The sequence below is a fragment of the Coregonus clupeaformis genome, chromosome 9 (genome assembly GCF_020615455.1).
Source record: "Coregonus clupeaformis isolate EN_2021a chromosome 9, ASM2061545v1, whole genome shotgun sequence".
Classification (NCBI taxonomy): Eukaryota; Metazoa; Chordata; class Actinopteri; order Salmoniformes; family Salmonidae; genus Coregonus; species Coregonus clupeaformis.
The window spans coordinates 478,059-505,938 of record NC_059200.1 but is presented as its reverse complement, the minus strand read 5'-3'; the positions used below and the strand labels follow the sequence as shown (position 1 = coordinate 505,938).

The window sequence follows — 27,880 nt, the reverse complement described above, 5'->3', positions numbered from 1 at the left end:
ATTCAGCCCACCAGGTAGGCTACTATTTCTTCTCTGTGTTAGGTACCTGCGTTGGAGTCCGTCTGCACAGGGTTCGCTGATCTCTGTTCCTTAGCAACAGGTGAGCCATATGGTTGTTTCTGGCACAGAGTCAGAGTCTTTTTGTTTGGCGTGAGCAGCTGACTAGACATTTTCAATTTTTTGTTCTGTGGGCGCTTGTAGGGCGATTAGGGTTGCACCTGTGGCTGGTACAGATGTACTGTATGTCAGTGATCTTCCAGTCACCTCCCAGGGAGTGATGACACATCTTCCATAGACATCTAGCTCCGTCTCAGATAGGAAAGTAAAGAGCCAGCCCCCTCACTGACCTCCCACTTCCCACTTACAGTTCAAAGGTTAGCGAAGTAGCTACACCTCCATTCTACCCTACAGACCCTTAAAGAACATCCTCAACACTTTAAAAGCTAACGGGGGAAGAATGCGTCTATTCTCTTTAAACTGAAAATAATCTGAAAATCCCTATTCCTGAGAAGCGCTGTGGCAGCACGTTGCTAAGTCACTGTTTTGAAAGCAGAGGGTGGGAGTGTGTGTGCCAGGAGGATGTGCTTTAATCCAGCAGCACGGTGCCTCTCTGTGTTAGAATGTCAGCTCCACTCATCCACACAGATGCTCCCTGCTCTGTGGTCTGGAGAGGAGACTGTGGCAGGCCAGAGGAGAGCAGCAGAAAGGGAGCAGCCTGGCTGGCTGTCACTGGGAGAGTGGGGCCAACCTACCATGCTCTCTGGGAGCCGTGTGGGGAGGAGTTTCACTAAGACATGCCCCCGCACTGTTCCACTGCAGGCCTGTTCTGTCCGCCCCCGGAAACCTAAAACTACAATCCGGGATAATCTCCTTGATGTCTGACTAATACAGTGGAAATCAGAAATGAGCCTTATATACTACCTCCTGGGGTGTGCTTTCCTTTGGCGTGTTCTTAAAACGAATGACCCCACCTGCTAGTTCTCTGATACTTACATCACGATCACCATTCTCTCAGTAGATTAACATTTGCTCAGGCTGAATAAAAACATGTTTGTGTGCCATGTGCTTTATAGAAAGCTTTGAAGGTTACTACAGACAATGAGCTTGTTGAGTAAGTGGGTAGATGGATGCTGTGTTCTCTCTATTGTTTTCTATTCTGTACTAAGAAGGATTTGCAGTATGTGTCATACAAGAAATGGTGTAGGTAATTACGAAAGATTATAAATCACATTTCAAACATTATTTTGTAAATATTAGAAGAAAATAAACAAATCACCCAATTGTTAATACTATTAGTTGCTTTATCTATTTCAAAGCAGATAAAGCACTGCTCCTGGTGGACTCAGTAAATTGATTTTAGAAATTAAGTATAAACCAGATTAAACACACATTCATGGTAATGCTAATCCTTTTCCTGCTCAGGGGGCAGTTTACATTGTTCAGCACTTTGTGCTTTGAAAGTAGATTCGTATTCAGTGCCCTACACTTCCTCCCACCCCACTAGAGCGTATCTGCAGGGAGCAGTGCTGTCTGGATAGAGAATAGGTTTTATACATTTACATTTTAGTCATTTAGCAGACGCTCTTATCCAGAGCGACTTAGTGAGTGCATACATTATTATTATTTTTCATACCCCCGTGGGAATCGAACCTACAACCCTGGCGTTGCAAACACCATGCTCTACCAACTGAGCTACATCCCTGCCGGCCATTCCCTCCCCTACCCTAGACAACGCTGGGCCAATTGTGCGCCACCCCATGGGTCTCGCGGTCATGGCCGGCTACGACAGAGCCTGGATTCGAACCAGGATCTCTAGTGACAGCTAGCACTGCGATGCAGTGCCTTAGACCACTGCGCCACTCGGGAGGTTGCTGGTTATACCTGCTTAACCCACTTTCACAGCGCTCTGTGGCTGACTGAGAGACTGACTGAGTAAAAGAGAGCAGCGCATACCCCATGATGCATGTAGTTGCTGAGTAAATACATAATTCTGGCAGTGATGTTCACTGTGCACTGTGCCAGGGTCTGTGTGTGTGTGTTTATGAGGAGACTGTAGAGCTTTTACTATTGTTGCCTCCCTGGGATTTAGCTCTAGGTGTTGTGGTCTTGATGGGGGGTGGGTGTAGAGCTAGGTCTGCTGGGTTATGTTTAGCTTTAAGGCTGACAACATGTGAACGTGCCTCCTGAGGTCAACCTCTGTACTGTGGCCAGCCATGATTGCATTAATAGCAGTGACACATATCCTATTTGACACTGAACAGAACTGTGCAGATTTGTCTGTAGATATGCTTTGCCAGAGGTTTAAGGAAGGCAGATTGTAGCCTACAACCTCTACTACTATGCACGTTTATCGGATGTAATTGATCAATTTACATTTTTTTTTAACGTATATGCTTGTGTATGCTTTTAGAGGCCTTATGATAATTTACTAACCACCCTCTTGTTCAACCTCTTTGTCTCCACTCCTATCTAAAATACAAAAAAGAAGCTGCCTTGTGTTTAACGCTCCCCAGCTAATTGATATTAATGACTACCATTAATGTACAACTGCATAGTAAATATCCCAGGATCCCAGATCCTTTACAGTTCTCCTGTTGTCGACTACCATGATGCCATCCCAAGGTAGCTCTGACTTTAACCCTCAGCTTCAGGCTCTTGTGAGAGGAAGATGAAACTGATGGGATGACCACCATTTTATTTACTCTCTTCTACCATTTGACTATTGTCAAGCAATAATTTCATAATGTAACTAATAATGTAATGTGATAATGTCAAGTAACAATGTAACAGAGTAGATATAGATATCGATACCGTATGAAAGCACCAGAATATAGTGCAACTGAGGTGGCCTGACCTGCGTTTTTAAATCACACTCGTACTTACTGTAATATGCATTCGTCACTCTGCCTTTGTGAAGAGCGTTGTCTTGGCAGCGGAGGGTTTGACAGTTAGGGAAATTGACTATCACTTTAACTGTAACCGGGGTGATAATGAAAGGCACAGGGAAAGGGCAAACGGTGGATAAGGGTTGTGTGGAGGAGCTACGTGATGTCACGCACAGTCAGGCTAGGACAGGATCACTGCTCTTCCTTTCCTGTCACACTCAATGTCTCATCCTCAATATCAAGTGTCATCATCTTTCACTCGCTCATGTTCTCAGTATTTTGCACACAATCTCTGTCAGTTTGTTGAAATGTGCTCTCGTTTTAGTGAAAGAGTGTGAAAATTTGACCTTGCCTTCATTAGACAGCTGTGGCGTGAAAATAATCTCCAAACAATACAGCTCTACCTCACACTTGGTACTTTCTAATTGTCTGTGTGTGCGTGTGCGTAACTGCGTATGTGTGTGTGTCTGTTGTGTATTTGTGTGTGTATGTGTGCTAATAGGATCTTTTGAGCAGTGAATAATTGTAGCTGACGCATTGCATCCTCTGGTGTTTATTACTTCCTCACTAATCTTTGTTAAGAAACAAAAGGACAGAAGTAGCCCTCTAACTCATGGTTTCTCAACCCTCTCCTCAGGGCCCCACCAGACGATTTACATTTTAGTTTTAACCCTAAACTGGCACACCTGATTCAATTAGTCAAAGGCTTGATGATTAGTTGACTAATTTAATCCGGTGTGCCAGTTTAGGGTTAAAACAAAAATGTGAAATGTCTGGTGGGGCTGAGGAGAGGGTTGGGAAACCCTGCGTCTAACTGAGAAAGGCAAGAGGAGTCTACTGCAGGGGTAGGCAGTTCAGCAGACACCTGGAGCTCCGCAGGCACCTGGAGTTCCACAGGCACCTGGAGTTCCGCAGGCACCTGGAGTTCCGCAGGCACTTCATGTTTTTGATTGAACCGACCTGGAAGACCAGGTAGGTTGAATTTAGGCAATCACTGAACTGATCAATTAGCTCAGTTGGTCAGGTGTGGTGCCTAGTTGGAACAAAATCCTGCAGTACCTGCAGCACTCCAGGAACAGGGTTGCCTACCCCTACCCCTGCTACTGTGTGTGGACAGATAGCCCAATGTAATCTGTAGTTCTTTGTATGTGTGCGTGTGTGTGTGTCGTGCGTGCATGTCCAAGCATGCCAGTATGTGTTACAATTACACACACTGGCTGCAGTAGGGAGGCTTTGTATGTGTCATATGGATCTGCCCAGATGGAGCGAGAGGAGAGGAGAGTTGTAACGTGTTAATGTGTGTCTGTGATGGGTTTAGTTCTAGTTCATAGCGAGAGAGAATGGAGGGAGAGAGAGAGAGCGGGAGAGGGAGGACTGTGAGGGAAGAGGTAGTGTGAGAGGAATTTCAATCAAGGGCTCAACATGCTGTTTAAATACCATCAGCACAAAAGGGGAGGGGAGACTGTCAGGGGGATAAATCCTCACACCTGAGAGGCTGAGAGGAGGCAGGCTGGACGGAGGCAGGCAGGCTGGACGGAGGCAGGCAGCCCCAACCCCACCAGACCTCCCTCCACATGGCTGGGAAGCGCCAGATGTGCCGCTCACATTTCATCCTGTTTCAGAGGAAGATAAACATTTAAATATAAAAATGAGAAAGAGATTATGGAGGGAGAGGAAAGCCAGAGTCAGCAGGTCTTAAGCCAATGACGATAGCAGAATGCCAATACACAGTATCCGACTTTTATGGCGAAAGAGAAATCTTAGGGAATATTGATGATTAATACTGGATGCCATCATTTATAAGTCTGTTTATCTTGAGAAACTCAAGTTTCTAGTTTTTGATTGTCACGTGCACAAGTACAGTGAAATGCCTTTCTTGCTTTCTCTTTCCCAACAATGCAGTAATTAATATCATTAGTACTATTAAAAAAAGGAAGTAGAACAAAAAAATGTGTAAGTAAGCTATATAGTCCGTAAATAAGTTTTCTTTTTTACCAATTAAATAAAGCTCAGGTTAGTCATTTAAAAGTATACTGAACAAAAATATAAACGCAACATAGTGTTGGTCCCATGTTTCATGAGCTGAAATAAAACATCCCAGAAATGTTTCATACACACAAAAAGCTTATTTCTCTCTGTGCACAGACTTGTTTACATCCCTGTTAGTGAGCATTTCTCCTTTGCCAAGATAATCCATCCAACTGACAGGTGTGGCATATCAAGAAGCTGATTAAACAGCATGATCATTACACAGATGCACATTGTGCTGGGGACAATAAAAGGCCACTGTAAAATGTATATATTTTTGTTCAGTATATATATCATATGTACAGTATTTGGCCCAGATCTGCTGTACATGGTTTCCATGCTACATCATGACATGATGAGGAGTAGTGGGTCTGAACAGAGATGCCCCTTCATTCCATCTGTTATATCCCTCCCCCGAGATGAGATAGGAAATAGAGAAGCTTGTGTTTTTATAAAGTCAACCTCATCTGTGAGTCACTGCTTCCCCTTCCCTTTGTGTGCCATTTGAAATGACTGCATTCTGTCCTCATTGACAGGGGGATGGCCATTGAAGGCTGTGTGATGTAGTGCCATTTACCCTTGCCTGTCACTCACACACTAGAGATCCCAGTGAGTGATCGAAGTGTCGTAGGGGACTCATGACAAAGAGGTCTGACAATGTCACCTAATAAATAACTGAATAACGGCAATGCAGATGAAGCAAGGACTTTTTAAAACATGCGCTATGGGTTTTGACACCCCCTGAGGAAAGCTAGCAGAGGAAACAGCTGATGCTGTGAAGCCAGAGACTGAAGACCATTTAGCAGAGCATTGGTTCAGATTTTTCCCCTGCAGGCAGCCTTTGGACTTTCCACCATGTATAATTTGTGAACTACAGACCCTCCCAGAGAAAGTGAGAGGCAGGCCAGTTATAGGGCGCCCTGCTGTGAGTGCTGAGTGTGCGCATCTTGAGCACTGGGCCTTTGATTAGCCAACCACTGCTTTGCGCCCTATGTTCAGCAGCCAAGTCAGCACTTCAGAAGACAAACAGGGCTTTCTGCAAGGCCTCCGAACACCCCAACAAGCATCTGGAGTTGACTCACTTGTGGTTAAAATCTATAACTGGAAAGGAATTGTTGCTATGGTCTCTCAACAAATTATTTTAAGAAAGTATATCAGACTGATTGTGTGTAATATTTTGCTATATGTTATTGTCCATTCCTGTTTTGGTTTTTGAGAGATTCCGGTCTTTTGACTTCTTATTTATTTATAATTAATAATTTAAGCCTTGACTACATTTTCTGTACATACAACTGATAAACAGTGTACCCCCATCAAATAATTAAACACTTTGATTTCGCTCTTCAGAGGCTGTAAGACACCGTTCAGTAACACCTGTGACCATATTGTGCCCTCTGGAGGTCATCTTTGCCTGTGCAGGTTTTCTTACCATATCCTACTGTGCTGTGTTCTCTCTCAACAAAAAGCATTCCATCACTAGGGAGACCCCAAAAGGAAATGTAGCTGGCTGAACTACCATATGCCCAAGGACTTCTGCATAATGAAACTTATCCTGCTGTGAAAATGGTCTCTGAAAAGCTGTCAGCTTAGTCTAGCTATTACTGAGCATCAGAGAACACTGAATGGTTATGCTAAAATCACCTAAGGACAGTAGTTCACATACTGTAGCTGTATGTGGTGTAAGAGATGTGGAAAATTTGAGGATGATACAAGATGTCTTGCATTAGCCCAAGATGTCCCAAGACCTTAGCGGCTGATAGCTGTTGTCTGAGAAGGACAACTGTCAGAATCATAAGGGTAGTCTCTGATGAAACCTGTCTCACCATGGCAGCTGTCCTGCTTTGTGCGTGTGCGTGCACATTTGTTTATTTGTGTGTGTGTGTGTGCGTGCATGACATAGAAAGTTATTTGTCCATCAACTCAATGTAGCTGATGGCAATAACAGCAGAGAAAGCTTGAATGTGCCCAATTCTTCTTTGTGGAGCACTAAAGGGCAGCTCATGCATATGCATCAATGACCTTGCCAAATCAAAGCTAAAGCATTACACTGACTTTAAAAAAGTAATGCAATTAATGTAGAGTCCTTTACACGATCATCTAATTAGAATTCTCATAATAAGCGGACTGTAAAAGTCTCGTTTAAAACGAAATCATTAGTTAAACACAAAGTATAAGAGCAATCACTGCATCAGTCCTCAAGGCTTAACAGGAGTGCACTGAGCAGATTATGAAATTACAATGTTGACCCTTTAGTGCTTATTAGTAGTGTTGCATGGTATACTGAAACGTCTGTACTTTTTCGATACTATAACATGAAAAATTGTTCTGTACTAGAATTTGTGCTATTTTCGGTACTTCTGTCAAATGTGTCACGAATCAAGCCTGTCTATCACCCTGCCTGCTCCACTTACTCACTGCTAGCCTGCACTGGGAGTCTGGGCTGCCTCTTGTTAGCTCCCACTCATGCTGCACAGAAGTTAACACACTTGAATAATGCGACACGGCATGTAGAAATGTTGCAACTGTTAATTACTTTTTGCCAAACAGGCTAGTCCATTACAGGCTAGAACACTTTAAAATGGAAGAAGATACTGGTAGCTTCCAGCTTTGTAAGCAAAATGTCCTTGCTAGCTCACAGCTAAAGCTAACATCAATTCACTACCCTAGTACTTTGTTTGTGATAATATGCAACCATGAGGCAAAATATGCAGATTTTCCAAGCTGATTGCCACCAAAAACATTATTCATTCACTTATTTGGTGTCTCGCTCACATCTCTCCCAAAGATTATCTATAGAGAGCATTAGTAATGGCGTCTTTTTGTAGGCACTAACTCCACCATGGTCCGTTGGACAAAGCCCTATGGGGAAAATGAATGCCGTTTTTAGGGGGATTTTGGATCAAATCGCCAAAAAATAAGGTCTGTGGTAAACGCAGGCTTAGGAGATCTTATACGTTTTGTTCTATGAGATAATCTTCATCAGCTAACGTCACTTTTTGTGAATTTTGAAGAATTTATGTAATAAAGCACATAAAACATAAAGGTCATGTTAACTGACTGCTATTATCTCAAATGGAAGGGAAACAGATTTTTTGTCATCTGTAGCCCCATGAAATCAGTCAAAACACATGGATGTCTCAGAAAATTTTTTATGTACAAAATATTATATGCAAATGTAATGATATTGAACTCAAAAGATGCCCAACGATTGAACAGAGCAGTAGCTGAGTTTATCAGTCTGGTTCAAGTGCCATTCTTTGACTGGCTAATATACCATCTTTATTTGCCGTTGTATCGTTTTGGTATCGAGTATCGTGATGGCTTCGAGTATTGTAATACTAAACCTGGTATCGGTATTGAAGTCAAAATTCTGGTATTGTGACAACAGTACTTATTAGTCCTTCATACACATTTCTCTATCTTTGAATAATTTTTGGGTGGAAAGCTGCAGTGCCTGTAGCAGTTAAATAGGCCTGATGCAGAGGAGATAAGGATAAGGGAATGTGAGCAGCATCACTCTAGTAGAGCTGACAGTACCCTCACCTCAAGCCCAATGAAAGATTAAATTAGAGGTGTGCAGTGGTGGGATTATAGATCAGAGGGTGGATGTACTGCATGGATGGAAGGGGGAAGTCACTGGCTAGGACTGATACATCCACATTTGTTCAACTAACACACAAACACATCAGTCATTCACAACAGCACTTCTAAAAACCTCATGCTTATTGCTCTTCCCTGGAGCTGTGTATTTCATGAGGTTGGCCTTTGTTCAGACACGCCTGTGTTTGGTTATTCATTGATGAGGTTCTCATGTGGTCTCCGAGAGTGTTTGTGCATGCATGTCAGATCTATTTCCAAATAGGCTGTTCCATACTACTGCATGATTTGATAAAAACAATATATTCGATTTCAATCAATAGAAAGAAACATAAAGGTTGTTTTCCTATGGGGGATCAAATTAAGTTTAAATGGTATTACAGTGAAATGCTTACTTGCAAGCTCTTTCCTCAACAGTGCAGTATCAATATAACAATTGTCAATGCCAGTAATATATATATAAAAAAGAGCATGATCAATACTGTACTAAGTCAGATAAAAGGTAAGAAAGAAATACATTATTGGGATTTATATTTATTCATTAATGGTTGTATTTTTATTGTAAAGCTACAGTTTAGTGTTTTTGCTTGCTCTGACAGAATGTACGTAGACAGTCAGTTACCCTTGGTTCAGATGACGCTCTCCAAGAAGTTTGGCTCAGCCTGCCCATGGCTTCTGAGAGGGCATTGGCTCACTTTTCACTGCAGTGAGTGTGAGTGAATGGACAGAGGTGAACTAGAGCGGTCAGACTGTTCCGTCTTATCAGACGCAGGCAGCAGAGAGGGGGAGCGCTTTCACTGCATACGTCAATAGAGTGAATGTGAGGGGAGAATGAACTGCGTCTCATTGTGCTGCCTTCATCATGCGTGTCCTCTCCTATCTCCCTGGCTGGCCCGCGAGAGGCAGTGGCAGTGCCAGAGGCAATGCAAACTAGTCTGAAGCCAGGCCAATTGGCAACTGGAAACTGTTTGTGGATGTGTGTTTATGCATGTGTGTTAATCTGAGTGAGTGAGTGAGTGAATGAGTGAGTGTGTGTGTGTGCATGGTTCAGCAATTAGCTCTCTAGACATAAAGGAAAGCAGGAAATAATTATAAACCGTAAAGCGTTCTATGAGCCTACCAGAAAAGGATTGATGCTCACTGTGTGGTAAGATTGCAGACCATTGAGAATGTTTGCAACTCTCTGAGACTTGCTGTGTCAGAACCAGTATAAACCTGTTGTTGGGGGATGGCACAGATGATTTGCCTAGAAGCAGGCTGCTCATGACTGGGTAAGTGTCCTACGTGCCGTAGCCAGAGGGAATCTGGGACACCTGCCACTTTGCTTGCTGTCAAACTGGAAGGGGGTGAGCCTTGTGTGTCTTTGTCACAGTGTGTGTAGAACAGTTTCAGGCTGTATTTTATTGGACCAAATTCCAAAACTGAATTTCAGCACTGATTGTGCAGGAGGCTAAAATGATTGTTCATCCTCATTGGCTTTCTGTTCATGTTTAGCTGTAGTAGTTGGTTGTGGTTAATATATAAACATATAATACTAAATCTGTGCCTTTTTGCCATAACAAAGGGATAGCTAGACGTCTCCAGGACACTTCCTGGTATTCCCCAGTGAGGGCTACTCTAACAGGATTTAGACCTACATGCGTGTGAAAAGAATCCTCATGTAATTTTAATAAGGTCTAGTCAGACCAAAAATGTGGAAACATGGAACATAGTTTTTTGTTCAAAAATATCTACTGGATAATGTACACAGTTTGGATTACACCATTGCTTTAGTTCAGTGCGCGATGTGGCCATTTTTTAAAAATTTCGCTGTGAATTTAACCTGAGGCAGATACTGTTCTCTTCGGTGTGAATTTAACCTGAGGCCGATGCTTTTCTCTTCAGTGTGAATTTAACTTGAGGCAGATGCTGTTCCTCTCTCTTCTCACCCTTTCTGTTCCCATTTACCTCACCACTTCCCTCTGCCTTAAGCAGAAAGCATTTCTATTACGTTTAGGCAAACAGTGCCTTTATTGCCGTTGGAGATTAAAAAAAAATGTATGACTGAGTCAGCAACAGAGGGAATTGGGTTTGTATGAGGTAAAGAATAACATTTGTCAAGGACAGTTGCTTGTCTCTTTTTTTACTTTTTTTAGTGCTTTTGATATTCTGGTACTGGACAGTTTTGTTTGAGTCATCATTATGTATGTACCTCTCTAGCACAGCACAATCCACATGAAAACTCTGAATTCCTTCTGTCGACTTAAATCTGTCTGTCTCCTCCTCTGTCTTGCAGAAGAAGGTGGTGGAGCAGCTGAGGAAAGAGCTGCTGGTGAAACAGGATCATCCAGAGGTCCAGGCCCACCAGCAGCCCCAGCACCCAGTGCAGCCTGATGGGAAGGCCTCTGCCCTGCCTAACCTCCACACCCCACCCTCCCTACCCTCGCCTGACAAACTGAGCACACCACAGGTACTTGCTCACACACACACACACACACACACACACACACACACACACACACACACACACTCTGCTGTAATAGTAATCTGTTGCTATGTGTTGTTGAGGGTAGCCCCATATTCAACTCAGCTTCTCTCTCCTGGACAGAACACGATGACGATCACCCCAATCATCGCCACTAAGACTCTACCTCTGGTACTGAAAGCTGCCACCGCTACCATGCCTGCTTCCGCCGTGACGCTGCGACCCTCCGTCGCCAAGGTCACAGCCATCAGCAACACGCCCAAGGCCAGCATAGGTCACCCTGACTCACTGAGTGCACCTATCAACCTTCAGACATCCAGCAAGTTGACCAATCAGGGAGTGGAGCCGGTTCGGATAGTCTCCAAGAACACTATAGTTGTAAGTGTACTGTATGTACCACATGTCATTCACTCAGCCTCATTGTCTGCACATACAATACATTTACACTGAACTGTCCCTTAAGTCCTGATTGTGTTAATGGTATATTTCTGATTTGTAAACAAACATTTGAAATCACAGGGCACAGATGTGGTTGCTGTCTCCTTTAGATAAGGATGATGTGTCGCCATTTTCTGTGTCGTTGCAGGAGTTTCTGTAAATGCAGATTTCATAAAGAATGAGTCGGATCTGGGATCTATTTTTCTTCACTGTGTGAATTGTACGTGTGAGTGTGTGTTTATGAGTGTGTTCTCATGGTCTATCTTGTTGAGACTGCACATCTGTGTGTTTTCACAGTCCCTAATGTGTGTAAATGGATGGTTTCATCACAGGTGCAGGCCACTGCCCAGCCTATCAAAGTTCCTCAGTTTATCCCTCCACCTAGACTGATGCCTCGACCTACCTTTCTACCGCAGGTTCGTCCACATGGATCTCCCCACCCCTCACCCTCTCTCCAGTAACACTAACAGGGGGCGTTTGGATTGGATATCAGTCCTAGAATGATAAGCTTCTAAGCTTTAATTCATTAGCTATCATCTGACATCATATAACATCAAATGTACTCAATTTGAGGCAGTTTGATTGGATAGCCTACCACAATGGTTTTCTATTCAGAAGTCTGAATAGGAATTCTACTGGAGGGGACTGGTGGAGCAAGTTCTTTTAATTTGTTGTGTTTGTCTTGTGTCCTTATGTGATGTGTGTTCCTGCATATGCTTTTTGTTCAGGACAGAAGGCTTGGCCCAAGACCTGTTTCAGTGGCATTTTCGTAACCCCTTGCTAACTACCTGGCTTCTTCTATGTCAGCAGTGTTGTTCCTTACCACATGCTTTGGCTGTTCCTTCAATCTACATGCCCAGTGCCAACCCACCTCCTGCTAACCTTTGCTGTGAATGTGGCATGCTCTCTGTTGTTTCTGCTTTGTGTGTTGATTACAGAGGGTTAATGACAAAGCTGTGTAATTTATATGCACTTTTCTTGCTGTTTAAAAGACATTGGCCCTTACATACTGTATACGCACTATCTTCCTCTCTATATTGTGGACCAGGTTCGACCTAAACCAGCCACACCTACACCCACTTCCACGGTGCCCATCGCCCCTGCGCCCCCTCCTCCCATGCTGGCTGCCCCTCAGCTCCTCCAGCGGCCGGTCATGTTGACCACCAAGCTGACCTCCACCTCACTGGCCTCCACCACCGGGCCCATCCACCAGGTACGCATCGTAAACGGCCAGCCCTGCGCCAGCATCACCAAGACCCTGCCATCTGCCCAGCTGACTGGCATCGTCATCACCTCGCCAGCCACCGTTACGGCCACCACCCCCCTGGCAACACATCAGACCCTTCAGATCAGAAGCCTCAGCCCTGACACCAAGGTGAGAGCAGGGGGAACGGAGAGGGGGCAGGCGAACTTGATTTGTCTAGATTACATTAATCTCAAAGGACCCAATCAAATGAAATCTATTAGCTTCCAGCTAATATTTTGAGTAGGGCCTTCAGTAGTAGAATTACCATTTTTGTTGCTGTTAAACCAAGAAGCACCCAGCTGTTAGCCTTGCTATTTTGTGTTCATCACAGGCTTCTTACTTAACTCAATTTGGTCTGCATAGACACCCTGCTTTGTTGATGTGCATGGATAGGTACTTGAGCGGCTGCCACAACTCTATTCCAGAGTGAATTCTTAGATGCAGTGAATATTGGAAGACCTCTCAATAACATTCATGAATGGAAAGTCCTCCACCTCCATAAGCCAGGTCATCACCACCCTCTGTTCTGGTTTGCTGTGTGTGAAAATATGTGTTTTTCTCATGGAGAGAGGTCTCTAATGAAGGGGCGTAGCACCCACCATGGAGCGACTGTGGCTCTTGAAATGTGTGGCTAACTCTGTTACTTCTGTCCTCCAGACTGCTAAAGCTCGGGGTGTTACAGAGCCGAAGACATCGGCCAGTGCGCCCTCCTCCCCCTTACACACCGCTAGAGGCACCCCTTCACCCCTGCTGAGGAACAAGAGAGAGGACAACCCCCAGGTGGGCCTATACTCTATACACAGATGCAATGAAAACAGGAAAAGAATAGTATATGGTCAGCTTTGTTTCTGACACGTTTAATAAAAATGTGATTTCTTGTTCTCTCCCACAGAAACTTGCCTTCATGGTGTCCTTGGGACTTGTGACATATGACCATCTGGAAGGTTGGAAGACCCAAATGGAGCTTTGCTTTTTCATAGCACCCCTCACCCTGTTCTGTATACATTTTCACAATAATGTATGCACTTGCGTGAAGACAATGTAACATCAGATATATCCATAGTGTTATACTGACTTGGTCTATTCGATACCTGTGCAGAGATCCAGAGTCGGAGGCAGGAGCGCAAGAGGAGAACGACAGCAAACCCAGTGTACAGTGGAGCAGTGTTTGAGCCTGAGGTACAGTATATAGGCCACTAAGGTTATTATTATGGCATTATGATGATACTGTCAGGGTTGGGGTCAATTCCATTTAAATTCCAGTCAATTCAGGAAGTACATTACAAATTCAAATTCTCTTCAATGGGGAAAATTTGGAATTGGAATTTGGTTTACTTTCTGAATTGACTGGAATTTAAATGGAACCGACCCCACTCTACTGTACCCATTTAACTCTGCTGTGAGAGAACCCTACCTAAGTAGTAAATAAAACGTATATTTACAGCGTAAGAAGAACGGCGTCACATACCTGAACACTCCTCTACACCAAGGCACCAGGAAGAGAGGTCAGTATGAATCTCCTGTCAGGTTATGGAAACACCTAGCTGCTCAGGGTTGTGTGGAGTGTCACACCTTGTAACCTTGTTAACACCACCGTGTCAATTGGACCGCACCCCTGCCTCCCAAATACCAGCAGGAAGGCTATGCTGTCATATCTCATAACTGTGGAGACTAGTATACGTTATTTTGTTGTACTGTGATACTGTCCCATCACAGACTTACTGTAGTAGCTCTGTTGGTTGTGCTGTCATGCTAATGCAATGTAGCTGGCTCTTTCCTTGCCTTGCATTTCCTGCTTTAATGCCGCTTGACTCTGTGATTTTTCCCTGTCAGTAATTAATGCTACTTAACCAGCTCTCTTTGCCCTCTCAGTAAGATGCCTTCCCACCCTGCTCTGAATGTATTGTTGAGGATGGCTTCATAGTTCTGTGGTCCTCTGTAGCTCAGCTGGTAGAGCACGGCGCTTGTAACGCCAAGGTAGTGGGTTTTCCCCTCCAAAAATGTATGCCCATGACTGTATCGCTTGGATAAGTCTGCTAAATGGCATATTATATTATTATATTATTCTGCCTGTACTGTATGTGCTCACCCCAGGACTCCACCAAGCAAAACCCCATGTGGATTTGAGCCATGTCTCTGTCTGAATGCTATGTGTATGGCATTAGCCTGGGTACCAGTCTGAGTTATCATTCCACTCCTTGTCATGTTTAGCATGACACGGAGTATATGGAGTGGAATGTCAACAAAACAGGTTCTGGATTTCAGGCTAGTATGCATGCCAAGCCAAGTCAGACTTCACTGCTAATTTGTTTGTAACATACTTAAGAGGCCTGTTATGTAACAGATTTAGTGGTACACTGCGGTTCTATGGGTAGAACATTTAGGATAATTAATCCTCATATGAACCAAGCATTTGCTTCCCACGTTCTGACTGACAATGTTGAATGTAGCTGTATTTGACCTATTGTTTCATATAGTACATTGAAATAATATTGATATTAGCTGATATTAGATTTTACATTTGTTTCAACAAAGTTTTGCTCTGCGGGTCGATACGATGTGGCTTATATCTTGCTTTGACCTGGTTTGTTCTCAGAACGACTGTCTAATTAACTGTCAGCTTTGCCCAGCTCACCCTTCCTCTTGACCCGACTTCACGCTGTTCCCCCTCGCTGTGTACTAACGCTTCTGTCTGTGCTCCTCCTCTTCCTCTTCCTTATGCGCTAGCCAATGAGGACCCCTTGTCACAGGTATGTCATGAGAATGTTTTTTTATTTTGTTCTCCCATTTTCCTTTCTTTTGTTTTTGTTTTGTTTTGTCGTGTCTCATCTCACCCAGGTCGCCCACCCAAATACAGCAGTGTTCCTGAGCTGGGTCTTCACACCCCAACATCCCCCACCAGCAGTCATTCCGCCTCCCCGGCCCACCATCGGCCAGAGAGGGGGGGCTCTCACTTCCCCGTCCACCCCCACACCCTCCCTCTGCCTAGCCCCAGCTCCGGGGATGTAAGTAGCTGATGGAGAGCCCACTGCACCTACCAGGACTAGAGGAAGCCTCCCCCCAAATCTCCCCTCAGTGGTATCTCCCTGAGTTCCTATGGTTTCAGGACAGACCATACCTCGTTACAACATGAAACCTTCCACATCCATTCACTTTTACACCCTACATGCCATTACATCCATCATTCATTTATGTGTGACAATCTATGTGTGTCCTGGTGTCCATAACCTTACAAAGTGAAAAGTCCCATCCTTTGGCTGAGGATGTTTGGATCAACGCATCACACGTCAGTGCTGTTGACAGTGGTGTTTGGGGTTTGGTAGGGTACCTTGACCAGCAACATTACTCGCGGTCATCCAGTGAAAACTGTGGAGTGTGAACAACACCCAGTGCCCACAAACACAATTACAATGTGGACAGTTTGAAAGCACAGTCAGATTGGACAGGTGTCATTCAGTGAAGTTCGACTCCCTCTCCTCTAGTCCCACATATCCAGGTATGATCGGTTGGGCGTAGTGGCCACAATACTGATTGATGCAATTCTTCCTGACAGGGAGACATCCATGAGGACTTCTGCACTGTGTGCAGGCGCAGTGGTCAGTTGCTCATGTGTGACACATGTGCACGTGTTTACCATCTGGACTGCCTCGCTCCACCCTTGAAAACCATTCCCAGGGGCATGTGGATCTGCCCCAAATGTCACGACCAGGTAACAGCAGCATCTGTCCCTGAAGTCTCAGCCACTTAGAAGCTCCCCCAGCAGTTCCCAGGCTGGTTGTAAACTAAATGCAGCTAAAACAAGCTCCTGCTGAGCCCCAGACACCCCTGTTTATCCAAGGCAGTTTGTAAGAGTGAGATATTAGAAGGTGAATCCTCAGTGAGAACTACTCATGCCACCTTGTCCTAGTGCTCTCAGGAATCTCAGAGCTTGTCTTATTGTAGGGTGGCTGAGCAATAAGACTGTTCCTAGCTTTGTAAGTTCTCCCAACAAAGTTTTTGAACAGGCATGAGAAAGCGCCATGCATTTCATTTCATTATTTGTACAAAATGCTTCTTGCACTGTCATCTTTTTTTTATTTTTTTATCTTGTCCGTCTGATCTCTGAAAGATTTGTGTGATGTGTTTATTTTTTATTATTATTTTTATGTGGAAGTTCTCCACAGGGGCCCTGTATGTGTCCCTGGGCTTTTGGTAGCTTGGTTGAAAGGGAAGACGAGTTATGTTGATGTCCCTCTGTGCAATGATTCCATAACATACAGTATGATAACCTACAGCAACCAATAATCATTTGATTCATGGCCTTGTCTCTCTGTCCTAAAATCCATGACAACAGCGTTCAGAGCCATGATTGTATAAACATCTAAAAGTTGGTGAAGAAATCAGGCAACAAAGATGAGCAATAATGACTGTATAAAATAAATAATTGAAATACTGAGCTATATTTTATGCAAATAGAAATTGGGAAAGTATATTATTTTATACTAATACAATTGTTTAGAGAAAGATTTTGTTTAACAAGTAATAATGTTTTTCTCAAAAAGGTAGCTGTCAAAATTATTGACACCCATAAATACTCGTATAATTAAAGTCGTCAAAAGGTTAGTATTTGGTCCCATATTCATAGCACGCAATGACTACATTGTTGGATGCATTTGCAGTTCATTTGATTGTGTTTCAGATTATTTTGTGCCAAATACAAATGAATGGTAAATAATGTATTGTGTCATTTTGGAGTCACTTTTATTGCAAATAACAATAGAATATGTTTCTAAACACTTTTACATTAATGTGGATGCTACTGTGAATAATGATGAGTCGATAAAGTTACAGAGGGTCAGAGGTCATGCCCCAAAGACATGCTTTCACCATTACCAATAACGGGAGGTTAGCGTGTGTTGGGGGTATGATCTTTGACCCTCTGTAACTTTCTCACTCATCATTATTCACGATTCATTCAGGATTATCCGTAATCATGGTAGCATCCACGTTAATGTAGAAGTGTTTAGAAACATATTTTTGTTCTTATTTACAATAAAGTGACTTCAAAATGACACAATACATTATTTACCATTAATATCTATTGGGCACAAAATAATCTGAAACAACCAAAACTAACTGCAAATGCATCCAACATGTTTGTAGAATCACATGTGCTAGTAATATGGGACCAAATACTAAACCTTTGACCACTTTATTTATAAGAATCTTTAGGAGTGTCAATAATTTTGACCGCTACCTTTTTGAGAGAAAGCAAGTATTACTTGTTAAACAAAATCTCTTTCTCTTAGCAATTTTATTCGTATAACATAATATCATTTCAATAAAAAATTCAGCATACATATATATATATAATATATAGCTCAGTATTTGAATTATACTGTATATCTCCGCTCTCCTGTCTCCACCAAAAACTACTGAAACATAATGGATGGATGGTTGAATGGTTATTACAACAATACAAAAAAGATGCAGAACTAATCCTATTGTTGACATGGTTTCAAATGTTTTCCCTTTTCTTCTTTAGATTTTGATGAAAGATGAGGCAATCCCATGGCCTGGAACCCTCGCTATCGTTCATTCCTACATTGCATATAAAGCAGGTACAGACGAAGACAGATATTAAAAGAGCTACCTCAAATGAATTTGTATTAATATAATTAACACAGCGTTGACTGTAATGGTTTCTCTGTCTTCTGGCTGACAGCTAAAGAGGAGGAGAAGCAGAAACTGGTGAAGTGGAGCTCGGAACTGAAGCAGGACAGAGAACAGCTAGAACAAAGGGTCAAACAGCTGAGCCAATCCATAACGGTAAGCATCACACTGCATGACACTGATGCTAACACTGATGTCATGTGAAGTCATCTCAGAACAGTACATTAACTGGATGGTTAATTACTAATAGGTCTGTCCCTATTTCCCTCTAAAGAAATGCATGGAGAACAAGAACACTATCCTGGCCCGTCAGAGGGACATGCACAACTCCCTGGAGAAGGTCAAGGGCCTGGTGCATCTCATTCAGGGCATGAACTTCTGCCCATCCCCTGAGGCCTCACCGCCACCGCCAGCGGTCCAGACCAGCATCACAAATGGAGGAACAGACTGTGCCAGTGCTGACCACACGGACGACACAAGTCCTGAGGATCACAAGAACATAAGTAACAAAAGTAGGGATGACCTGAACAACAACACAGACGGGGCAGCAGAGGAGGATGAGAAAGAGGAAGTTAAAGAGATTGACAACCTCAACAGCAGCAGCCTCGGCAAAACCTTAGCGCCTCCCCAGACTATTGCACCGGCCCCTGTGGATGTAGCAGAGGGGCCAAATAACACCCACCCACCCAGTCCAGAGACAGGAACCCCCAAATATGGAGAGAGGGAATGAAAAAGATAAAGCATCCCCATGAAGTTGCCCAAAGTTGCCAATGGATTAACACACGCCAACATATATATTTTTTGGGTCGTTGTTATTGTAGTTGTGTATTATTGGATTGTCTGAGAGGACATACATTATGAGTATCTGATCGAGAAATGGAAAGGGACGAAGGAGGGTGATTTATGTACCAGTGGTATGCCAATCGAGGTCAAAGATTATTATTCAAGTCTGATGATATTGACACTCTTACTAATAATAGCGATATTGTTAATAGTAATAAACATCACACCAATGTGTGCCTCCAATAGTCGCCATAGCGCCTCTTTGTGGGGATGGTTTCTTAGGGTGTCTTAGTCTGCAGCTTCAGGGGAGATGGATCCGAGATGTCCAAAGACAAGACCTGCCTGCTCGCCTGAAGATCCACCACATACACCACACCAGAAACAATTGGATCAACCAAAACACCATAGCAGCCATTTGGAATTTAAAAACTACCAGGGGACAAGGTTTTGTTTGCTGCAGTATTTGTCAACAGTGAAAATCACTGAAGTATTGCCTGAGGGATATGATTTGTCCCAAATCACACTTTTTGTCTTAAAGGAGCTCCAGCCCACCTCCATCCATGTATCCCACCTGCCCCATTACAACCACCAAAACCCCTGACAATACAGCTTAAAGTAACATCACAGGACAGATGATGGATCAGCATAGGTCAGCCTCACGTTCAAGTTGTATCCACTGTCACCTCAGTGCTGCCCAACAGACAGCTGGACAGACCGACTACAGTGGGAGGAGCTCAGCATTCAGCTTAAGATCCGTGGTCTTCAGCCGCATCACATGGACTCATTGCATGCTTCATTGACGACGGAGATGTTTTTCTTTTCAATGTAACCTCATCATGACTTGTGTTGCATTGTCCATTGTTGCTGAACTTAGCATTCCTTTTTGCTTGTTGAGAATATGATTGACCCATTTTTGGAGTGATACATTGGGAGACATAAAAAGAAAGCTGCTGCATCAATATTCCATTTGAATGATAGAGTCCATGTGAATGCAGCTCTAGGCATGCATGGGGACTTTGCAACTATCAGTTCAGATATTGTCTGGGAGGTTTTTTGTGTCCGTTTGTCATGCCCCTGGGATCTGTTGCTAAAGGAAACTAACAATTTATTCTGGGGGGATCTATTTCTATTCAGGTCTTCCTAGTTTTCAAATATCAAGATATGCTTCTTCAAAAGTGCTTTTCTGTTTCGCATTACTTTGGTTTCTTATAAAATATATTCGAACTGGAAAATAATATGTAAATAGCTTTGTTTTTTTAGATGTTCCTTGCAATTGAATTATCATTCAATATGCTGAATTCATAACTGCCAAATGCTATTGTATCCAAATACAGCAGGGAAACAGTCCTATTTTCTTATATAATGTTTTTAAGGTTTCAATTAGGAGTCCCCATAGATGGGCACAAATTTTGCATGGCCGTTACATACAAACAAAAGAGAGTGTGGCAATGACATTGTTCCAAATGTTGTTTGGAAAAACTGCCAGGAGCCCTATAGGAAAAGCACAAGCTTGTTGGCAAAAAAAACTGGAACCGAACCACATACACCCGTCCTGCTATAAACATGTCTAAAGTAAATTTGAACATTTTAATGATTATATTTTACACCACAACACTGACAAGTCACCTTTAATTTTACACATTGTTTACCCTTTTGTACAGTACGTGTAGCTTTTATTTATAACCTGCCATTTTACATGATTAAGTCCTTAGAGTTGCAATGAAATGTAGATATATTAGTTGTGAAACACTTGAGAAATTAGGGACATTAAATGGAAATTAAGGAATAGGTTGCCAGTAAACATATAATTTCATTTCACCTACTTGCTGTACTACACCATATGGTATGGGTTCCCCTGGGGTACCTTTTCTAGAGAGTTTGAAGTCGTTTACAAGGCCCTATATATTTTCTCTGACATGAAATGCACCCAACCATGGCAATGTTTTAGACAGATTTAAGTTTTTCAAAATAAAAAATCATAATAATGCAATTAACTGGAAAGCACAAGGGAAGATGCAAAGCGGTTTTAATCTATAGCCAGATCAAGAGGAAAGCATTAGTTAAAGAATAATTGATGGCCCAGTCCAGTGTCTTGTGTGGAGGCCACTCTTCCTTTGGCCTGCAGTACTTGTCATTGTATAGCAATTGCCTTAAGAAATTCTTGCTCCTCGTGAACAAACTGTGTTCGGTGTATTGTTGGTCTTATTTGAGTGTCTCAAAAAAATTCAGTGAATAATGGAAATATTGTCTATTTGTGATGTACCATTTCAGGAAATCGACTTTTCTTTGCACAGAACTGAAATGATTGGCTAAAATTGGAATCTATTGTTTTCACAAGGGGTCAGTTGCTCTGAGTCATCATGTAAGAGAGTTCTGATTAGTTTTGACTTGACTTGCCAGTGTATGAAAAATAAGGATTGTGATTTGAACTACTATTTGAGTTTTCCCTCCACCAAGTCCCTCAAATACAAGTAATTAGCTAATATTATAATGCACCTTTGGTTGAACACTCAACAGTGTTATATCATTTAGTTCTTTCCTGTTTGTACATTTGCCATCTTCACAGAGCAAGATGCAAATTATAAAAGTGGCAGCAGTGATGACACTTTTTTTTTATGGTGCAGAAGCTTAGAAAATGTAGCTCTCAGTGCCTCAATAATGCAATAGAAATAATAAGGATCTCAGCAAATACTCTCCCTATCTTTGCTCAGCATGGTGAGCCAAAAAAAACAACTCCTACAGTTGTCAAAACCTCAACAAAGCTATGCCTACATATGCAAATAGATTGTATGGACATGATTATACTTATAAAAACCATTCCATTTAGAACTGAATTTAACCTTTCCAACCTTGGGAACACTTTACTTTAAGGTACCTTTCATAAAATAGTTATAAGTAGTTTATAGACTGTTATTTAGTAGTTTACAGATTTTAGTTTAAAACCCATAACTAAGAAGTAACACTTTATAGACCAGTGATGAAGGGTATAGGCTACCTTAATGTAAAGTGTTACAGCAGCATATTGAAAACTACAGCTGTACCATTAAATGTTTCATATACTGTATACGTACCCCAATGACTCGTGTAGGAAATTAAATATTCTTCTCAATTAGTGACTTTTATTGGATCATAACTTTGAAGGCAAAGTGCTGAATATTATGGGCGTAATTGTTTGTATTTTCTGATATAGGGAGGAAAATAGGGGAGGATGTGGTATGGCCAACTCAAATATTGTGTAGTACTTTGTGCTGTGAAAGAAAGTAAATGTCATGTTGTGGTAAAAAAAAATTGGAAACAACGTTAATATCCAAAGAATGATTTTAAAGCATTTTTTATTTCCATTTATGATGTACACCAGCTAAATATTATTCACAATGAGAGCAACCAATTAGGAAACCAATATTGAGTAGATTCTTCATCCATACCAGTGCATTCATTACTTTGGATTCTCTGCATATCTTGATTAGTTCTGAAAACAGTTATTCTCATGCTATATCATGTCACATCTGTGGCCTTCAAGTATTCTAGTTGCATTTCATTGCCATCGATATGGAGACCCCCCTTTCTTGTAAACTCTGTCCCACCTCTTACCTCATGCACTCATATCATTTCATAAATTTAGAAGGTTTTTTCTTAACGTAAAGCATTCTTCCTCTTGGTTAAGATGCATTGTAGCAAATCAAGCAAGTCACAGGCACTAATGTGCTGAATATAGTGTAAATGGTTTATTACACAAACTGCATACTCTCTTGTAATATTTGTCAGTTGTATTTTTTCACAATTTTTTTAAAGAAGTATTTGTTTATTTTTGACTACGGTTTTGTTACCTATCCTTTTTGTTGCCTGTGATCCACTGATTTCCTTTACCTCTTTCCTGTACTTTAGTTATTTTATGTAGCTATTTGTATGCAGTGTTTGGCAAATTCCATTGCAGTGTCAGAGTAAGTCGAGATTTTTGGAGCATTCGATCAATTTGTATTTATTTATTTGACAATTTTTTAATAAAATTACAAAGTTGTAATTGTGACTTCTCTTCTCTCTGTATAAATATATCCTGATTATAAACAGCCATCAAGATTTAGTGTGTGACAGTTCTCCTTACAAACACTGTAGACACTAATCTTTTTGTAATAATGGAATTACCCATAATTCAATGTCAAACAGAAGATAATACCTCCTGGTCAAAGTGCAACTTCCGATCCATTTTCAGCTGCTTTCTGTCAAACTCCCATTGATGTTGTCAAGTGCCATATCAAAGCAGTGTGAACCCCTATGCAATTGTGCATTAACCAAATATGTAGCCATAGACACACAATATATATACTTTGTGTGAAATGCTGTCCATTATTTCCAAACCCATGAAGTCAGTGTTCTTCTCCAACTTCTATGTGCTTGTTATAAGGAAACTAGCCACTGACCTCTCGCTGTCAACTTTCGCATAACGCAGATGAAGATAGGAACGGTAGATCTTCAGTCAGTTCTCAGGGGGCCAGACTGAGCTGCCTTGGTCACCACTGCATGGTCTTGCTGCGGGTGAGCTTGCGGCTCAGTGCATGCCTCATCTGGAGCATGCGTGAGCGTTTGTCCATGGCCAGTAGGTGGCGGTGGTACTCCAGACGCACCTCTCGTACCAACTTCTCAACCGCTACCTCCACAGCCGCAGAACACTCCGCCACAGACAACTCAAAGAAGCTGCACCTGAACATACACAAGAGGCTAAAGATACGTTCTCCATTCTTCATCGCCCACTGAAAACAAACGGACGTTGACAACTGGTCAATTTAATGTATGGATATGGTTGAGGGACAAAGAAATGGTTTTCCAGCATGGATCATTCACCACTGGCTGATTATATTTTCATTCACTTGTGTTGGCACTTTTACTACATCTTACTTCACACATCTTCAAAATGTAGTAGGATTCAGTGTTCCAAGGCTAATAGGAATATAACTGAATGGAAATTGTTGCTGTTGGCACCAGACAAGTGAATCAAAGGAAACATGTTACCTCAGATCACTGGCAAGGGCCTTTCCTTCTTCTGTCCGCACCACCCTTCCATTCTCTATGTCACATTTATTCGCAACTATTACAGTAGGCCTGCCTGTTGAAAGCATAAAACAGAGTTTAGAAACCTATTAAAGGGACACAAAACACACACACACACACAATACACACAGAGATGATCTTGTTTAAGATGATCTATCTTGCAAGGATTTTGAGGCTATGCACTGTCGTAAAAGTGACAACTGAGAAAAGACAACCACCACAGTTTGCAGTTACGATAAGCAGACCTACTGTTTTATAAACCTTGCCTGGTGGATTCACTGTCCTGGTGTGTAACAGTGGCTTAAGTCTTTTATTACAGCAAAAGCTGTAAGCAGTCAAACTCAGCTTAACACAGCCTTGATAAAACCAGTTCCCCTAGTCATGAGTGATTTAATGGAATCATTCCGATAAATTAGACAAACCTTATACAAAAGCTGAATTTCCTTCAATGAAAAGATAGCTGGACTAGCCTATGTGACGTAGGTTCTGTAAGAGTCATGGGTGGGTTTGGTTCTAGGCTGCCCTATAGCCTCTTAGAAGATGTAACCTCTGCAATAATGAGATGCCCTCCACCCCAGACTCTATTTGATTGCCCTTTCCCCTAGTGTTTCCAAAGGTCAAAATAGCTGTCTCACCCAGGGTCTGCTTGACATGATCAATAAGCCTCTTTAAGCGTGAGACGGACTCAAAGCTGCTCCGGTCTGTGATGGAATACATAATAAGGAAACCGTCGCCCCATTTAATGGAACTCTCAAGAGAAGGTGCTGCAGAACCCACACACTCCTGCAGAGAGAGAGAGAGATAACAAAGGTTGAGTTTTCATTTAATAAAGAACTAAATACATCTGCACACTGGTTTTATGCTCTTAAAAGTGGTCTGTTCATGGCAACATTTCGACTCTAGCAGGGACATAGCACTTTTGGGAGCATATGCCAGTGTGTGGATTTGTTTTGTTCTCTACGATTGTTTGTTTAAATCAATGCAAATAGTCCGGGTAGCCATTTGATTAGATGTTCAGGCTTGGGGGTAGAAGCTGTTTAGAAGCCTCATGGACCTACACTTGGCGCTCCGGTACCGCTTGCCGTGCAGTAGCAGAGAGAACAGTCTATGACTAGGGTGGCTGGAGTCTTTGACCATTTTTAGGGCCTTCCTCTGACACCGCCTGGTATAGAGGTCCTGGATGGCAGGAAGCTTGGCCCCAGTGATGTGCTGGGCTGTACACACTACCCTCTGTAGTGCATTGCGGTCGGAGGCTGAGCAGTTGCCATACCAGGCAGTGATGCAACCAGTCAGGATGCTCTCGATGGTGCAGCTGTAGAACCTTTTGAGGATCTGAGGACCCATGCCAAATCTTTTCAGTCTCCTTAGGGGGAATAGGTTTTGTTGTGCACTCTTCACGACTGCCTTGGTGTGCTTGGACCATGATAGTTTGTTGGTGATGTAGACACCAAGGAACTTGAAGCCCAAGCACCTGGAGCATGTTTTTTTGCAGGATGTGCACATACCACATCCTTGACCTTGTGAGTTTCCATTTGACAGGTTAAGTGATGAGACAGCTGTTTACTTTTTTAGTTTAATCTTCATTCAAAACTCCTGACAGTAGATGGGATAGTTAATCCACTCAAATGTCCTTGAGTGTTCTTTTCATTGTCGCATCAGATGTTTCTGGTCCTCAGTACCATTATATTTGATCAATGTCAACACTGTTGATATTATGTCCAAGACACTTTAAGGCACCATGATTCAAGAAAACAGACTTGAAAGGAATGGTATGGGGGTCTGGTTGTTGTCTGAGACTGAGAGTAATCTTCCTCTTTGGGTTTATAGAGGTCTGACACAAGGGCAGAGAGAAACAAATCCCCCAAACAGTCAAATATAGACTGAATTCTGAGATCAAAGTAAAGCCAAGAGTATGATGGCCTCAGTCTTTGGATAGTACCTTGTTGGCTGTGTCCAATATCTCCAAATCGATGGTCTCCTTGTCCACAGTTTTCCGACACCTGTAAGTTACTTCTGTATGAGAACACCACAGACAGAATGCTGTCAGCCTAATATAGTCAAGTGGCAACTTACATAAGGGACAGTAAAATTAGATGCAGTTTGTCTTTACCCTTTTTATGGTCATACTCTCCTATGTAGCGCTTGGTGATGAATCTAACACACAGGGCTGCAGTTAAAACAAAGCAGACCATGAGCACTCAGGTATTTTAAATATTTCCCCTTGCGTAGACCTCCCCACATTAGCTAAGCCTAGGCTACAGATAGTACATATTAGTAAATAGCATAGTAAACATCATACTAAATTAACATAGTATCAACAATTCAGAGTATTATTATTTTACATTCATTTTTGTATTGCAGATTTGTCTCACCTTTAGACTTTTTTAAAAAGTCAGTCCTGGATGAGCCATTCAATATCCCACTCAATTTAAGCCATCTCTTCATTTTAAAATAATTTTCAATACCTGTCTTTCCACAGTTGTCTCGTCCAAGTATCACCAACTTTGCCCGTGACATTTTTCTAGACGGTCCAGAATCGGTCATAGCTTGGATGGGAAAAGTGTATTGAAAACAGGCTGCATTGTATCAATATCTAAAACATATAACATGTTATTGTTATCCGGCAAGCCTATTTCAAATTGTGTGGTCATCATGTTGGTGCTTGCGAAAAAGTTCGATTGTGTGGCTGGTTACACCGTTATACCAATAAAAATAAATTGCATGCCAATGAGTTATGTTGATTAATTCTTTATAAACACTAAAACATGTATGAACTTACTTTACAAATAATCACAGCTCGTCTAAATAAGTTGAACACTTTTTTCTTTAGTCTACAACAGTTAGTTCAAAACCAGGATTCAGCCGAGTTCTGAGAACTCCTTCTACGTCTGTTCATGCATATTTTCTTCTTTTTTTAAAACAAAAACGGTGCAACACACATTGGATGTAATTTTGCGAGTATATGAAATATTCTCTATCCTTACTCACTCACTTCGCTATGTCTGGTCCTCCAATTACTCAATAAGTTGCTGGGAGACGTTTGTTCTCCATCACTTGCTCTGGTTTTCAGCTCAGTCCATCCATCGCCTTTAGTTTCCCTTTTCAAAATGAAACAATTTCTTCTTTTTGAAGGCGCGCCCCTTCCAAGTTTCATTAAATTGATTTGATGTATTGCTGTTGATAACCAAGCATGCTGTGCGATGGCGACAGCTTGCTTGGTCTTCGCACCGTTAACTCAAACAAACTGATATGGCGAATAAACTTTTTATCAAACAGTTTCTGGAATAAATTTTTAACTGTTACGTTTTTTTTATTTTTTATAGTTGTGCATAGTTATGCGTATCTCTGATCAGATTTGAAGAAATTGTTGGTTATAAAGAGCAAAATAAATGAAACAGGCATAGACACATGTATTTATTGTAGCCAATTCCCATTTCTGCAAATACATACGTGTCTTCAGAAAAGATTCACACCCCCAGACTTTTTCCACATTTTGCTGTGTTACAGCTTCAATTTAAAATGGATTAAACTGAGATTTTGTGTCACTGGCCTACACACAATACCCCATAATGTCAAAGTGGAATTATGTTTTTAGATTTTTTTTCACAAATTCATTAAAAATGAAAAGCTGAAATGTCTTGAGTCAATAATAAGTATCAACCCCTTTGTTATGGCAAGCCTAAATAAGTTCAGGAGAAACATTTGTTTCACAAGCCACATAATAAGTTGCTGGATTCACTC

At 42.0% G+C, this 27,880-nt stretch overlaps 2 protein-coding genes across 2 annotated transcripts; one reads left to right on the top strand and one right to left on the bottom strand.

Annotated features, from left to right (window-relative positions):
* The first annotated feature begins 2,606 nt into the window (after positions 1–2,606).
* Positions 2,607–23,114, top strand: phf21aa (PHD finger protein 21Aa). The gene is made up of 14 exons (XM_045222737.1): positions 2,607–2,657; positions 10,786–10,959; positions 11,098–11,352; positions 11,745–11,828; positions 12,461–12,787; positions 13,316–13,438; positions 13,551–13,602; positions 13,758–13,837; positions 14,103–14,163; positions 15,497–15,663; positions 16,212–16,367; positions 18,183–18,258; positions 18,363–18,466; positions 18,585–23,114. The coding sequence occupies exons 1-14, from the start codon at positions 2,607–2,609 to the stop codon at positions 19,038–19,040; spliced, it is 2,166 nt and encodes a 721-aa protein (XP_045078672.1). The 3' UTR covers positions 19,041–23,114.
* Positions 21,712–27,679, bottom strand: zgc:110699 (uncharacterized protein LOC325371 homolog). Its single transcript, XM_045222430.1, has 7 exons — positions 27,132–27,679; positions 26,605–26,685; positions 26,250–26,306; positions 26,079–26,152; positions 24,775–24,922; positions 24,101–24,194; positions 21,712–23,791 (listed from the first exon to the last, which is right to left on the bottom strand). Exons 2-7 carry the CDS (start codon positions 26,681–26,683, stop codon positions 23,602–23,604), a joined length of 642 nt encoding a protein of 213 aa, XP_045078365.1. The 5' UTR covers positions 26,684–26,685; positions 27,132–27,679; the 3' UTR covers positions 21,712–23,601.
* Positions 27,680–27,880: the final 201 nt, after the last annotated feature.

What these genes read in the sequence shown, in the direction of transcription:
- zgc:110699 (XM_045222430.1), bottom strand. Translation starts at nt 26,683, where the DNA reads ATGACCGATTCTGGACCGTCTAGAAAAATGTCACGGGCAAAGTTGGTG. An exon ending in TCATGTCAAGCAGACCCTGG is followed by an intron (nt 24,195 to 24,774) that starts GTGAGACAGCTA and finishes TGCTTTCAACAG; the next exon opens with GCAGGCCTACTGTAATAGTT. An exon ending in GCCCTTGCCAGTGATCTGAG is followed by an intron (nt 23,792 to 24,100) that starts GTAACATGTTTC and finishes GTGTATGTTCAG; the next exon opens with GTGCAGCTTCTTTGAGTTGT.
- phf21aa (XM_045222737.1), top strand. Translation starts at nt 2,607, where the DNA reads ATGATGCCATCCCAAGGTAGCTCTGACTTTAACCCTCAGCTTCAGGCT. An exon ending in AGAGAGAGGACAACCCCCAG is followed by an intron (nt 13,439 to 13,550) that starts GTGGGCCTATAC and finishes TCTCTCCCACAG; the next exon opens with AAACTTGCCTTCATGGTGTC. An exon ending in CCAAGGCACCAGGAAGAGAG is followed by an intron (nt 14,164 to 15,496) that starts GTCAGTATGAAT and finishes CATCTCACCCAG; the next exon opens with GTCGCCCACCCAAATACAGC.